The following is a 15109-nucleotide window of genomic DNA, read 5'->3' as shown; positions in this document are numbered from 1 at the left end:
CCAGAAAAAAATATCAGTACCGTGAAATATTTTTATGAGAAGTTTTTCTTCCAGATCAGTTTGATTTGATTACCTCCACTATAAACTTGTCTTACTCTCTCCAGTCCAGTCCCTAAGGGCCGTCTTGTTGAGGGTTCAGAGTTCCTGAATGAGCAGGACTCCACTAAAGTGGAGTTGGTCTCGAGCCTCAATGGGAAATCCAACCCATGGAGCTTTGAGGAACTCATTGACGTCAATGTCCATTCCAAGACTCGACCCCTCATTGAGGCAGAGGTCTTGATTAACTGTGACGGGAGCTCAGATGGGACCAAGGTAGCCTTCGAGGATAAGGGAACCCCCATCAGCGGCCTGCATTCCTCTAATCAACCCATAGAAGCCATGTCAGGTAAGCTGTTAGCTTCAGTTGCGGCCAGTGTTTACCTTTACAACAGACTAATTATTTTGTGTTGTGCCTGCAGAGATTTGATGCTGCAGTTATTGCTGAGAAGCCTCAAAGTTGCACTCCCTAAGTCCCTGTCCAGCTGAGCTCCTTAAAAGAATCTTCTATCAGTTCCAAACAGCTTCTTCCTCCTCCTCCTGTTCCTGCGAGAGGAGCACAAGGTGAAGTGGAAAGACCACCCTAAGTGCTACATTTGCATCCCACACAATGAGGAAACAAATGTGTTAAAACTTGTATATGAGAAAATGTTATGCTTCAGGGAAATATTGTATATTCCTCCAGCATTTTTGCTTCAGGCGTCTTTCCTCTTCCTCTTGTGTGAAGTTCTTCTCTGTCGTTTCCTCAATGTTGTTTCCAAATGTCATTTTTTTTTTAAACAGTTTTGTATCCGTCAGGGGTGCGTTGTTTTAATTTATTGATTTTTCGCTTCTGTTGTTGTAATTATTCTATGTTTTTTCTTGTATGAGAATATTCCAGGACACATGCACATCAGGCCATGTGAATTATTTTGTGAATTATTAGAAAAAATGTTATTACATTATGTTTTGTTAATCTGTTCATTTTACATGTGCTTCATCTAAATTTACTTGACCAGTTACTTTTTGCAGCATTCAGCAATATGGCCTTACCCCCTGAACCTCAACTTTTGATTTTCAAGTGCAAATATTTAATAATATTAAAAATAAAAAAGGTTTGTACACAAGCTCGTGCACGCACAGTGTAGTTATCTCCCATCATGCACTTAGAATAGGAAGTCAATTCCAAATTCATGCTTCTGTCCATTTGAGAGAGATTGGTTTGAAGTCCTATTTTTTCCATTTCATTTTCTCATCATCTGTTGCATTTCCTGCTGTGGCCAGTAGAGGGCGTCTTGGTCACAAAGGTGAAATGTTTCAGTTTATTTCAAAACTTTAGTGAAGTCAGATGTTCTGTGAAGTTTCTGCAGCGTGTCATTATGGGCTCATGGTGGATGTAGATTTTTATTTTTTACATATGTGTATAGAATTAATGTTTACTAACCTTATTGTAATTTACATGACAGTTGAGTGGACTCTGCTTTTAGTTTCTAATGTTAACTACAGTCTGCATCTGTTCCATTAAGCTACAGAATAATTGAACCGGTAACATTCTTATTTAACACGCAGGTGAAATGACTCTCATTCAGCGCTGCTTCTGAGTTTCTGTGCGCATGCGTTACTGAGCTGAACTTGAGTGTTTGACTAGTCTGTTGAGATGTTAATTGTTCACTTTTGCAGAAACTAGAAATCATTTTTTCAGTAATCTGGTTGAGTTTTGCTCTTTAATGTGTTCCTCTGCTGGTGTGACTTTGTTGTAAATCCCACTTCCTTCTCACTAACTCTTCACATTAGCTGCTACACCTGACATAATGCATTTCAGCTGTTTTATAGTATAGGAATTGGAAGTTTGTTAATATGTGAAAATACATTTCTCCATATATTTAAGTGTTATGTTGTGTAAATAATCAGTATTAGGCTATTTAAGCCATGTTAGGATGACATGACTCAGGTTGTGGACAACTGAAGTCTCTGTGTAGGTGACCATCAGGATCAGTGTGACAGGTTAGTGAGGCTCGGCTTGCGCAGCATGGAAACCCAGCATTTACATCGAGTCCTTCTCCACAAGAGCTCTGCAAAGCAAATGGCCGAAGGGGATCCACGTCACCTTTTCTAAAATCTGAAGTGTGTAACAGTGCATATGTTAGTTAAGCTTTTAGCACCATCCACACAAACAATAGAAACTAGTGTGCGTGATGAGAAGAGCTGGTTGAGTCCTTGGCAACATGTCTGACCTATGATACGAGTCACTGTTGTGCCTCATTGCTTTTAAGTCATCAGGCGTATTGGCTCAGGTTTCAGCTGTTCTACTGAAGTACAAACCTGGTACATCTACCAAACAAAGTACGATGTGGGTCAGGCTTGGTTCTATGTTGTTGTCTGTCTTCTTAATTTGTCATGAACTATATAGAATATTGAAATTCCCTTTGCTTGAATAGTCCAAGCACAAGGTTTGAGGACCTTGACTTTTTGCCTTGTTTTCTGCTGGCTAGCTAAAAATCTCTCTGTACATAAAGACTCTGGGCTTTAATTATCGTAGCTTTGATTAATAAGCTCATAGAAAACCGTCCTGCATTATTTAGCAGATATCTCAGAGCTGTGCACTTCAACATTCAGCATATATTATTCAAGGAAATGTGAGACTGCACTGTCACTCTACTGTGTGAGTAGCTGTTCTGTTCAGACTCCCAAGAAGATGTACTAGAAGAGCTGTGTGATATTTTTAGAACACAGAGATCCAGGGTTCGGTAACTTACGCTCATTCAGATGTTCATTGAGTTATAATTCGTAGTTAGTCAAACTTCTCCCCTAAATCCTTCCTACATCACTTTCCGCTTGTGAGTAGTGCATGTTTGGGGGCTTTTTGTAGCTGCTGCTTGAATGGTTGGTCTATTCCAGGTCCTGCTGCATATTTGAAAGTTCAAATAAAGAGTATATGATGATAGGATAGAACGGTGCCTTAGATTGAGATTTACTATTTTTATTGCATTACAGTCAACCAAGAAAGCGTGTCCTTACCTCGACATTGACAATCAATCCACCCAACTGGGCAACTCTGTGAATATAAATATTTCACTAGAAGATTCGGTAATTACCCCCTTTACATAAAAAAATTGTACTGTAAATGTATCTAAAGAAAACTGAAATGTTATTGACTGTTAAAACAATAAAGTTTTGCAAAAATATTCATTGTTTGCAGTTTCTTGCTATAAAGACAGACTTCTTAGCATTTTCTTTTCTTTTTATTTTTTATACTTTGTCAAGTTTTGAATACATGAGCGCTTAATCTTTTAGCATCAACCTCAAAGACTTAATGTATCTCTAAACATGTTTAAACTCAGCCCATTTAAACATTCAAAATGTAACAGATTTTTAATCAAAGCCGGTATGTATGAGCAGCAGCAGATTCAGAAAAAGCATTTATGCAAAGATTCCAGTAAGGCTGAAAAGACTAGTCTGATAAGGCAGTACAGAGTAGTACACATCACAATCCAACATCCAAAATGATAATAAAAACCTGCTACCATATAATCCAACACCTGCAGTACTGTAGATAAATGAAAGCTACTTTAAAATAACCTCAAGTCTGTCTATCTTGCAAAGTAATTTCACCATAATTGACTGCTGGCATGCAAGCTAGTATAGAATTGAGCTGTTATGATCAATACAAAGCTTAATTCCTCTAACAGTTCAAAAGTCACTTTGGGTGTAATTCCACTGTAACCTGAAATCCTCTGCACAGTTAATAGTGCAGTTTACAGCTTCTTAGCACAGTCAGGGCAGTAAATGTGGTCTCCAGTGATGACAAAACGCTTGTTGGCCAGTGAGAGGGAGCACTTCTTGCAGTTGAAGCAATATTCATGCCAGGAGTATCCCTCATAGTTCACCACATTGGTGCCATGGCCAAACCCTGCGCAGACAGACAGAAGGGGATCTGTGAGTTTGCATTTTCATTCATATTTATCAGTCATTAAGACTCTTTCAGGTAAAAGAAGCATCAAAACTTTATGGAGACCTGTCTGTTGTTTGGTCTTATATTCAGCAAGTATTTACAATTTCTCTAAAAAGTTAGATCTTAAAGGTTTTACGGAGATATTTATAAAGTTGTGGACAAATATGCTGTGAGCTAATATATTGCACTTTGCACCTCAATAATTTCATGTACAGTTTTTCTTTTAGATGACAAAATAACTTATAATTAATATTTAAGATAAGCAAGATGATAGATAATAAATTCAACTATATATTTGCAAGGCAACTGTCTCAATTACTCAAGTGTGCAAATATTCACGACAAAGTGAAAAATAAAAAGAAACATTTCTAATCATTTTACTTTTTTTTTTGTTTGTTTTCTTAATGCATTTAATGTTATCACAACTAGAGCAGATGTTGATGCTGTTCTGACCTGTGATTGGGTTCTTGCAGCCATGACACTTCTTGGCCACATCGCTTTTGTAGCAGTCCACACAGTAAACATGGTCCTCATGGGAGGTGAAGCGAGCTCCTGCCAGAGGTTTACCGCAGGTGTTACACACAAAGCACTCAGAGTGCCAGGGCTGGTCCTGGTAGCTGATCCCTCCAGAGGTGATGGGCTTGATAAAGAGGCAGAGGGACAATTTAACCGCATTATTAAACACAACAGGGCTGCTTTCCAATACCATCTGGGGTAAAGAGAGCCATCTTGAACACAGCTTTAGACATTTTTTTCAGTTACGCGAGCTCTTCCAGACAAACAACAACCTGAAACATGTACCTGCTTGCAATGGAAGCACTTCTTGGCAAATTTCTTTTCATGGCAGGGAGCACAAAAGATGTCATCACCCTTGGCCAGAAAACTCTGTGCACGGATTGGCTGCTTGCATTCAAAGCAGGTGAAGCATTCCTCATGCCACACCTTGTTCTTGTACTCCACATTCTGCGACCCTAAATCAGTCAGAATAATGATAATGATTTGAAATTTAAGTTAACTCTCACAGCACACAGCTATAACAGATGTGTGTGGTGGGACATAAAAGCCAAGGCTCCCATGTTTTGAGATGAGCCAAATGGAGCCATATTACTCTGGGTAAGGCTCCAATAAACAAACAGATGTCAGGGCAAACCAACCTGGCATCACCACTTTGTAACAGCCCTGGCACCGGTTGCCATCCTCCCGTGAGCCACACTTGCCACACATTATCTTGCCATCATCCCGAGCGCTGAACGGCTCACCGGCCAGTGACTTGTAGCACTTGGCACAACGGAAGCAGTCCTCGTGCCAGTAGCGGTTCTTGTGGTGTAGCTCCTGAGCAAAAAGAGGAGGATCAAGGTGAGCGGATGTGCCCTCATCCTTCATGCAAATACAATTTAAGTTGAGTTAGTTCACTCATCATGCGGACTGAGGTGAAAAGCCAGGGTCCAGAGCAAGTGACCCTAGGTGTGACGAGCCGTGAAGAAGATAAATGTATTATAATGTATTTAAGTCCCATTTGTAGTAATAACACATCTTTAACATTTAACAGCCTGCAACTGAGTGGTGAGAGTATTTTGGAGGCTGAGGCCTGTGCTGGAGGACAGAAAGCCTAAAGCCTGAGAACACTGAACAGACATTACATACAGTATACATAAAAGAAGATATTATTACTGCCATGACATGACATTTCATATCAACTCATCACATTTGAAACAATAAACAAAATATCTGAACAGAACACAGTTCACACACTAAATTTTTACCTTGGCGTCTGCACCAATGGGGCGCCTACACTCTGCACAGGTGTTGGCGCAGAGCTTATCAAAGCACTTGGTGCACACATGCTTCTCATCCTTCTTCACATACTTCTTCCCGTGCAGGTTGTCACGGCAGTAGTAGCAGTCAAAGCGATCAGTCATGGTGGAGGTGAGGTAACTCCGGGGACCTGAGGAGCCACAAAAGAGAAGAGAGTTGTACTGATGTTGTACTTCCTTGTAGGCACCAGATGGGGGCAGTGTTGCCTTTTCTAACACCGCAAAGTCCAGTGAATTTCCCAGCTCATTACTAGAATGTTCTATATGGCAATAATGAATATATGTTTTACTGCTACAGCACTTTAAACTTTGAATATTTGTAACCAAAAGAAAAGTGGAGATGATAAACAGAGATTCAATTTAAGCAGCAATAAATCCTGAAACAGTTATGAAAGTGTGTGCAAGCCTGAGACAGTGTGCATTGTTTAACGTCTAAACCTTAAATGTTAAAATAAATTGCTTTCAGCCTCTAATGAAGAACGTATGTTTTCCATGTTCTTTCGTAGAAGTACTGATCCAGCTCTCATAGCAGCATACCAAGCTGATGAGAGAAGTGTGAGTGAGGTAAAACAGCAGCCCACAGATGTCTGTCCTCCAGATTTTTTATCAAGCTCACCCTGGAAAGCTGTGGTCTTATTTTAAGACTACTGCACCCCCAGCCTAAAAGTTCTCTCTACCCTGAGGCATTTTATTAGACATCACTGTAAACAACTGAATTACTTCCTCAGTCATTAACATTACTAAATTCCCATCAGAGGTCAAGTACGGAGAGGTGTTGTTATGAACAGTGTAAACAGGGTGGCGCATTGACATGTTCAGCTTTATCTACATCACTGTAAGGCTTCAGTGTCCAGACAAGCAGCTAAATGGAGCATGGACATTTAGCTAAATAGATTTTTTCAGTCATACAAACATCTTAATCCAACTGGTCAGAACAGGAGCAAAGGAGGAAACAATGGGAGGAATGGCATTTTGTCCTAGTAACCACAGGAACAGGAAAAATATTTATGAAAGGGGACTGTAGCTATTTACGTGATGGTAAACAGCCATGTGAACAAGATAAACCTCCTGGAGAGTGGTATGTGCCCCTGGTGTTTCTGGATGGATATATGGGAGATGGTTTGGAGCAGGGGAGCGATGTGCAGCTGTGCTTCAGGGATAAAGAGTAAACTGAGGACTGAGCAATGACACAACCTGCTCCAATCCACTCAACAGACAAAAACCTACCCTATCCAACTCAGTTAACCTTGTCACATCACACCTACAGGATGGCTCTATTTCAAAAGTGGACCCTATTTAAAGAACACTGACCCTCCTCAGGCAACAAATGTAGAGGGATGAAGAGTGGTGACTGCTGGGACTATGCAGCTATTGTGGCTCCAGCTGACATTGGTCCAGTACTTTAATCTTTTGTTTCAAACAGTGTGGCAGCTGCCTCCTGTCAAACAGGCGTCCGATATGGTATGTACTGATCCTCAGCTATGGAGGGACAGGATTATACCACTGTGGTCTCTTTGGGAAAGAGTCCTCCAAAGTGAAAAAAGGTCACCGTGAGACCAATTTGGGTGATGAATCAAAGACTGGATGGAGTGGATCGTAGACAGCATTAAACCAGTCTGTTCCCTACCTCCTCTGGTAATGACACCAAAACAAACTAAACTAAAACCTAACTAACCTGATTGCATCTTCATATGTTCAAGCTCTTAAACAAAGTGATCTTGCAGCTTTAACATACTAAGGGATTATAATTAGAACTGCTTAATATTATTAAAACATTTGATATGCCATATCACTGCTGAGTAGTATGAATTTGAAAACAAATACTTGTAGAACAAGAATGTAGAACAAGCAGAACTTTCTCTAATTGAAATGTAACCCTCATTAATACACCTCTGCTTGTCCTATTTCAAGTCTAAATGTATTGACAATATTAATATTGTAATATTGATACACTTTAACTATAATTAGAAGAAATTTTTAATTAGACCTCACAACTGTACAAGACTTTTTATGAACCAGTGGTTTGAACCTCTATTAAATCTTTGTACAATATATGAAAATTATCTCTGCAAAGGTCAACTCGGATAAAGTAGAGCAGAACAAAATTAGACAGGTTTTAGTACTGACAATTGAGGCAAGATCTCCAAAATACTAATTTTGACACAGTCTGTCACCATCTGTTCTCCACATTAAAACCTCAGGTTTAAAAGGCTAAACTTCCCCATAAGCAACTAAAGTAGAGAAACAACAACAAAAGCTGAACATTCCCTTAAAATCAAATGTCAAAGAACTTTATCTTTATCTTTATCAGAGCTACAGTAATCAACAGTTTGATGGATTAAATTTGGTGCACAAATGATAAAATAGCTCTACCACCTATAGAAGAATGTTGATGCTGACTTGTGCTTTGAAAAACTATAATAATTAATCTTTTAGGGGAAGTTATCTTGTCTACCATTTCATCAAACCTCAGAAAAGTTAAATTGACCTAAACCAATGGGGTAAACAGGACTCTGATTTGATTATATTTCTAATCTATAAAGTGAAAGATGAAGGATACTTTCATGGATGGAGCCCAGCCTCCAATTTCTCAAGCTAAGTAAAGCACTTATATTCCATAGGACTGTCTGAAAGTAGACACAACAATGAAAATAATGCAGCAGTAGTCGACACAGGATTTACAAAAAGTGACACATAAAAATAAAATCAACTCTCCATTTCTACTACCAAGTTTTATTTTACCTGAGTGCCTGTAGAAAGTCATGTTTGGTTGCAGTCAGGAGAACAGAGGGTCAGATTAGGGGCTGTAACATCCAGAGTGAAATCCAGAGACTATGAGCATCATCAAGTTAAGATGGCCTGTATATACCCTTCTGTGACCCCCCCACACGCCCATGACCCCACATCCAAATCCAAGCTTCACCCTCCAGTCCATTTTAGGACATGCATTGGAGAATAAAGAGGATGAGGTGATGCAGGAGGATAGATGAGTTGATACAGATTGGATTCCAATGCAGTAACATCAGAAGTTAAAAAAAGAGAAAACAGTCTAAAGGTTTGGCCTACTGAGGATAGTAGATACTCCCCCTGCCCTCAAGTGATATGTTTGGTTAGTTAAGAACAGATCCTACAGGTCATAAACGCATGTAGGATCATGGGGGATGACATATGAGAAGAGCTGACATTAACTAAGTATGTGAAAAATGTATTTTGATTTTCCGGAAGATAATGAGTCCGAGGAGAAATCGTTTCACATTAATCAGTGTTGCATTGTTATATATCTCTCTCTCATCTTGTCTTTCTCTTTTTTCTCTTTTTCAAGTATATTTCATACAATTGTGCAGGAAATACTCAAAATATTCCCAATAGGGAAGCAAAAACATTACTATTTGTTGATTTTAAGGTTATTATCAGCAAAACATAAGGTTTAAAAGTGATGTTAGTCCAGCTGGTTAAAATATTCAGTTGTATACTTCTATATCCAGAATTCTATAACCTTCTATATCCACTCCTTAACTCAGAAATTCATTCTTTTTGGATATACAGTAATATTATTTTTTAACTTGATTTGAAAGTCACTGTGATTAGATGTTTTTTAAAAGGTGAGAGTGAACTAAAACTGTTCAGATGTAGGCAAAAAAAAAAAAACTAAAAGTAAAACAAGTGAACAAGCTGCAAAGATGCAAGGAGAGGCAGGTCCAGTCCTTTTCTGTATTCTTAAGCAATAATGATTGATTCAACTGCCTATTTGTAATACACTTTATAGTTTCAACATTAAGACTTTACTACTTCTACCATTCCCACTAACTGATAGTCAGGATCGAAAGCATTATGATCATGTTCATCACTGCCTGCTCTGCAAAGGTGCAATGCAGTACCACATATGAGACTGTTCTGATTTACTGAAACTTTGGCTAGCAAGGCTGAAATGCAGAAACCTGAACACATATGTAGAAGGTAACATGCATGCTGTCTGCTAAACATTTTACAGACATAAACAACATAGCAATCATAAAGACTTTTCTAAAAAAGAGGTTGGGTTCTATTCTAATTATGTCTTGTAGTCTTCCTCCTTATTTCTGTTTAAGGGTTCAAACTTGGTTTTGGGGGTTGAGTTTAAATTAGGTTCATGTAAAACATTCAGCTAAAACAGTTCAGGTAAGAGCCTTGTGAAACAAACAAACAAAAAAAAAAATACTGTGATGTGTGTGTGTCTTTGTGTTTGGGCTTGCTTGTAAGGGGCATTTGGTTGTAATTTGATTTGGCTCATTACCATAGAACACAAGATTACTTTTGCTCTCCTTTTATAATCTGTCACCCAATACTTTAAACCCACACAAAGTCTAAATAATGAGCAAAGAGGCGCCACAACTCTCAACAAGCCAAAACCTCCAGAGTAGATGTTCAGCTCTGGTACTTCTGATAATCTGTCTCTCCTCATCTTTATTCATTTGTTTTTACCTACTTATACATGAATGTTCTTGTTTCTACATAAGTTTATCTCTAAGCAGATTTCACTCTCCCTCCTCTCTTTCTCTCATCCTGTTTAAACTCTCTTTTATCTCTCCCCATGATGCATTTCTGTCTGATTATGTCATTCCCATCCTTGACTTAATGGGGATCTTGACAGTGAAAGATGAGGAAAACACTCTGGGGAATAACTCATGCTGGAATGGTTCACATTCTTTTACTAATCCCTCAGCTGACATGTGGAATAATGATGATGATGATGAGGTTAATCATGAAAAAATGTCTGCCATCTTAAATATAACCCAAAACAGAAATTTTTCATTGCCTTTTGTTTGGTTTTACTCCTTCTGCAGGCAAATGACATCCAAAAGGCATCTTTGCATCTCTTCAACAAGCAGAAAAAATCAGAATATAAAGAATAATGGCCACATGCCAGTATGATTTTCCATTGGCACATACGTGAATAAGATGTGTAAAATTAGCTGTTAAAGCAGTGCAACACATTTCTTTTTTGTTTATCTTCCTGTTTTTAATTTTCATACAGCAATCTATTAAATGCCTCTAGTTTGCCACAGGGTGATGCATGCTGACAGTCTCATTTGCATCTCATCGGATGTTAACTCTTCCCTAGGCTCCTGACCTAATACACAAAAAAGCTGGAATACATGACCCTCCTCCCAACCTGCCATCTGTAATGTATGTACTCTTACATGGTGTGTGCGTGAGATGCAATGCATGTTAAGGTTTCTTGTGTGTGTGTCTCTTGGCTACCTCCCCATCATCTCTCTAAGTGGTAGAGTTAAAATTTTCCGGAGAAACAGGATATCTAGTCTGAACTTCCTGAACACATGAGTTCAAATCACTTGGGATGAAGTGTGTATGTGTGAGAGAGTGTGTGTTGGGGGTGGTCAGGGGGGTAATTGCCCTCATTGTGTTACCATTGGCAACAAATGTCTCGTCTGTTTGTCAACAAGCTCCTTTCTCATCATCCTGGATGTCGATGAGTCTCAGTCACCCTCCAAATCTGGTTTGTGGGCGAACAGACTGAACAACACTATCACTGTCTAGGAAACAGTGACTCACCATGCACACACAGAAACACACTGCGCGCTTCTTAACACAGTTGTGTTACAACATGGATATAAGGTCAGAAACGGGCTGCAAGATGTGGACACATCATGTGCGGACAAAATGCCAAGAAGGGATCCCAATTATTGCAATGACACACCTAACCAAAGGCTGCCGCTTGGACACACACGCAATAACACACAAATACTGTCAAATAAAGTCCTCCCAGTAAGCCAGTGAGCCCCTCAGCTCTTACAGGGTTCACATGACTCAACACAGGAGAGTTTCATCTCTTTCTACTGATGTGTGGAGCTTCACAGAGAAGGAAAAATCTAGCAAGAACTTTAGTATTTGGATAATGATACACTGAAAACAGCATGAAAGTGCACCTATGTTTCTCTCACATGAAGCGTGTTACATGTTCTGTTTGTGCATAAAATTGTCAAAAGGCAGGACTTGGAACCTTTCTAATCCTTTATAAGGCAGGTTGGATTAGCTCCACCTACTAGATGCTGATTGCACATGCAATAATGCATATGCAATAGTGTCAATAGTCAACATACGTACTACATTACTGTACAGGTATTACCGCTTCACTCTAACAATGTGGCCATTTTAGCTTTTTCACCTCACAATGCTGGCTCCTCCTAATAAATCTTTTATTCTCATATTCTCATATCCATTTTCCCTCACTCTACTTTTCTTTCTAATGTTTCTCCTCTATAATTCACTAAGTAATCTTGTGCAATTAAGCTTAGGTTTTTCTGTTTCTAGAGGGAACAGCAGCACATCACGGAGACTTATCACCTCCACTCAGCTTACGAAGCCCACACAGAAAAACAAGCAGCGTTGCCTGTTGGGGAGTCTCAAGATGGGCTGTTGAGAGTGCAGTTGTATGTTTTTTATCAACTTGGTCATCAGTACTAAACCACACCCTCTGCTTCTCTCTATGTCTTTCTACTCTATTTTTAATGAAAAAATAAAAAAATAAAAAAAGAAGAAGAAGTGATAAGACTTGTCTTGTTAACAAAGGCATGTCTCCGCCTGAATAAACTGCAGACGCCAAAGCCCCCAGTTGCCTCAGCAGGTTGGCAGATGTCCTGCTGCTAGCTGCTGGAGAGGAGACCGCAGAGGCAACTAATTCAACAGCTTCATTGAAAAATAATGTCAATTATACACCACATGCCAGCTGTATGAAATTAATATTCCATCACTCTGGAGTTTGATTTGTGCTTATATCACATTAAGATTTTAACTCTTATGATCCACATAGAGTATTAAAAGTGGTTTAAAAGACCCTCCTGTGAAAAAGTGTTCAGCTCAAGCTACCATTCATTACAGAGCAAAGTACGGGGGTTTTATAGGGTTTCAAAGGATGGTGAAGTCATACTGGAGCCACAAGAGGTCCAGTGTGCCAGAAAAAGAACCGTAATCTTCAGGTCCCTTTTAATGACATCATGCATTTGGTTTGGCAGCTGCTCAAATGAGAAGGGAGGAGATGCTTGTTTTTAAAACTTGAAGCCACACATGTTAGCTTTGGGTTCTGCTGTTCACTATCCAGACCGAAATGTATCTGCTGGACAGTAACATCAGTACACATCATTTGTTCTACAAAATAGATTAGTACAAATCCGATTAAACATTATACAGGAACCTGCAGCTATTATATCTGTTTGAGATAAAACACAATATCTAAACACTGCTTTAAGGAAATATTAGATATATATAGTTCATGACATTTTATGACAAAAATGTAAAAACTGAAAGTTTTGAATTTATTAATTAGGTTTTCAGGTTTTACAGAAAATACTGTTACAGGATAAAGTGAAATCAAATGTTATTATGCGTTTTATATATATATATATATATATATATATATATATATATATATATATATATATATATATATATATATATATCTTTTGTTCTTGTTCTCTTGAGAGCATCCCAAAAAATTAGAGCAGTTTTAGTTCCAAATGTTAAAAAAAACGCACAAACCGAACATTTAATCATAAATCGAATTATCCTGTTAAATATAAAATCAAGAAAATGTGTAGTTCAGAATTTAGGGATCTAGTCTGTTGAGGAAATCTAATCACCTGGTCCACAATAAATAAATAAATAAGGGAATATGCCACTCAAAGACCCCATATTATGTCGGAAATTTCCGTCTGACAAGAAAACGGCTGCAATTACATAATTAGCACGACAGCCCTTAAACTGGGGAAACAGCATCCCTGTGATAAACTTCCTCCTTTCTGATACATATCATCTACACAGAGCTGAGGGGCTGCAGTGGTTTGGACTCACCTCTGCAAACAGATGACTCCTTTCACTCTGCAGCGGCCGCGCAGTGTGTGTGCGTTTCTGTCCGTGTGTCTGGTGGGTTTGGCCGAGAGGTTAAAGTGTGCGGACTCAACGCAGCTTTTAAAGACAGAGCAAGTTGGAGAGAGAGGGGAAAAAAAAAAAAAAAACTCAAGACATGAGCCAAACCCTGAGAGCGCTCATAAACAATGACCTCAACCAGGAATTTACAAGCTCTCTCGGTAAGTTGTCATTGGTCCTGCGCTCCAGACAAACGGAAAACGGTCATAACTTTTCTGCAAGAACCAGATCTGAGACTTTATCACCAGTTTGTGTCAAAGGCAGGTCTGATCTGCAAGAATCTTTTAACATTTTCAACTCTTCGTCAGTGTTTGAGCGTTAAGTCTTTTTACTTTCCCTTTCCTTGTGTGTTAAAAAGAAATAAAGAGAGAATTTATTTTGAGGACATTTCTGTTTATAACAATCGTACTGATTTGTTAACTTGTACTAGTCTCACTCATCTCCTTCTTTGGTAATGAAAACAGGAATTATGTTAAGATGACTCATTCTCAGCTCAAAGTAAATACACGTTCCCTGTGAGTTTATCCCTCAATCTTAACTGCAAGAATTATACATTTTATGATGCTTGTAAAGTTTTCCCATCACACACAACACAGATATCACCTCTTGTGTTAAGTTATCCTTAAGTTCAGGCTAAGATTATGAAATAAAGCTCAATTTGTCTGTAACAACATGCTTTACTAAAGCAGCCTGAGCCCCTATCTGATGAGAATGAAGTCATCAAACTTGTCCTGTTACTATAAACACGCTGGTACTTGATTTGGTATAATTAACAAACCAAATCAAAACTGTTGTGACATAAAAGCAACGTTGATGAGGGTCATGCGTTTGGTGTCTGCAGCTTCTTCTGTTATGGACATCAGGCTGGATGAGGAGGCAAGTTATCATTTCTATGAAGACTCTTCACTTAAACAAAAAGTCTGTGCTGTATATAAGGAGAAAACAATGAACAAAGAGCGCTTTTAAATGAAGGATTGCTTGAGGAATAATCACTGAGGAATAGTCATGATCAAAAAATAAACAGAAGTGGAGCTCTTCTCAAGCCTGAGATAAGTGGCCCTTAAAATCAGTATTTCCTCCATGGACTGGAACCCCACTGGACAGACATTCTTGAGCAGACTGGAGGCAGTTGTGCCCATATTAGGCACAGGTTACCTGATATCTGGCATGAACTGCACATGGGAGAATTAAACACAGTTACTCTTGGCAGGATCCAGATTTTAAATTCGCACCACTTTTATTTTGACTCATAACACGGGAAAAATCATAACTAATGTGTCGTGGGAACAACACTGTAAGCAAATGTTTTATGTTGTTTTTTACTTTACATAAGTTTACTCAGGAAACATTAGAATGAGAAATACATTTTTTTTCTTTTGTTTTGTTGTCATGCAGGCAGGCACGA

General features: G+C 38.8%; 2 protein-coding genes across 15 annotated transcripts in view; one reads left to right on the top strand and one right to left on the bottom strand.

The window, feature by feature from the left end:
• Nucleotides 1-1701, top strand: part of map7d3 (MAP7 domain containing 3) — a 33399-nt gene extending 31698 nt beyond the window's left edge. For all 13 annotated transcript variants that reach the window (XM_041989646.1, XM_041989643.1, XM_041989636.1 and 10 more), the window contains 2 exons: nt 105-385; nt 459-1701. In XM_041989646.1, coding sequence (XP_041845580.1) covers nt 105-385; nt 459-466 — 289 coding nt within the window. In that variant the 3' untranslated portion in view covers nt 467-1701. The remainder of the gene's footprint in view (nt 1-104; nt 386-458) is intronic.
• Nucleotides 1702-3254: 1553 nt separating this feature from the next.
• Nucleotides 3255-13769, bottom strand: fhl1a (four and a half LIM domains 1a). 2 transcript variants are annotated; one of them, XM_041989648.1, is made up of 6 exons: nt 13630-13769; nt 5731-5912; nt 5122-5299; nt 4769-4938; nt 4421-4607; nt 3255-3925 (listed from the first exon to the last, which is right to left on the bottom strand). In XM_041989648.1, the coding sequence occupies exons 2-6, from the start codon at nt 5884-5886 to the stop codon at nt 3771-3773; spliced, it is 846 nt and encodes a 281-aa protein (XP_041845582.1). In that variant the 5' UTR covers nt 5887-5912; nt 13630-13769; the 3' UTR covers nt 3255-3770. The 2 variants fall into 2 exon arrangements, with proteins under 2 accessions (XP_041845582.1, XP_041845581.1); XM_041989647.1 differs by lacking the exon at nt 13630-13769 and adding an exon at nt 8524-8657.
• Between the last annotated feature and the right edge of the window lie 1340 nt (nt 13770-15109).

This window comes from Melanotaenia boesemani, chromosome 7 (genome assembly GCF_017639745.1).
Source record: "Melanotaenia boesemani isolate fMelBoe1 chromosome 7, fMelBoe1.pri, whole genome shotgun sequence".
NCBI lineage: Eukaryota > Metazoa > Chordata > Actinopteri > Atheriniformes > Melanotaeniidae > Melanotaenia > Melanotaenia boesemani.
The sequence above is the reverse complement of the archived record's forward strand: the minus strand, read 5'-3'. Positions and strand labels throughout refer to the sequence as shown.

Coding starts and splice junctions, on each gene's coding strand:
- fhl1a (XM_041989647.1), bottom strand. CDS start 8,545: ATGACTTTCTACAGGCACTCAG. Junction 5,300..5,730: donor CCATTGGTGCAGACGCCAAG/GTAAAAATTTAG, acceptor CTTTTTGCTCAG/GAGCTACACCACAAGAACCG. Junction 4,608..4,768: donor AGTGCTTCCATTGCAAGCAG/GTACATGTTTCA, acceptor CTCTTTATCAAG/CCCATCACCTCTGGAGGGAT.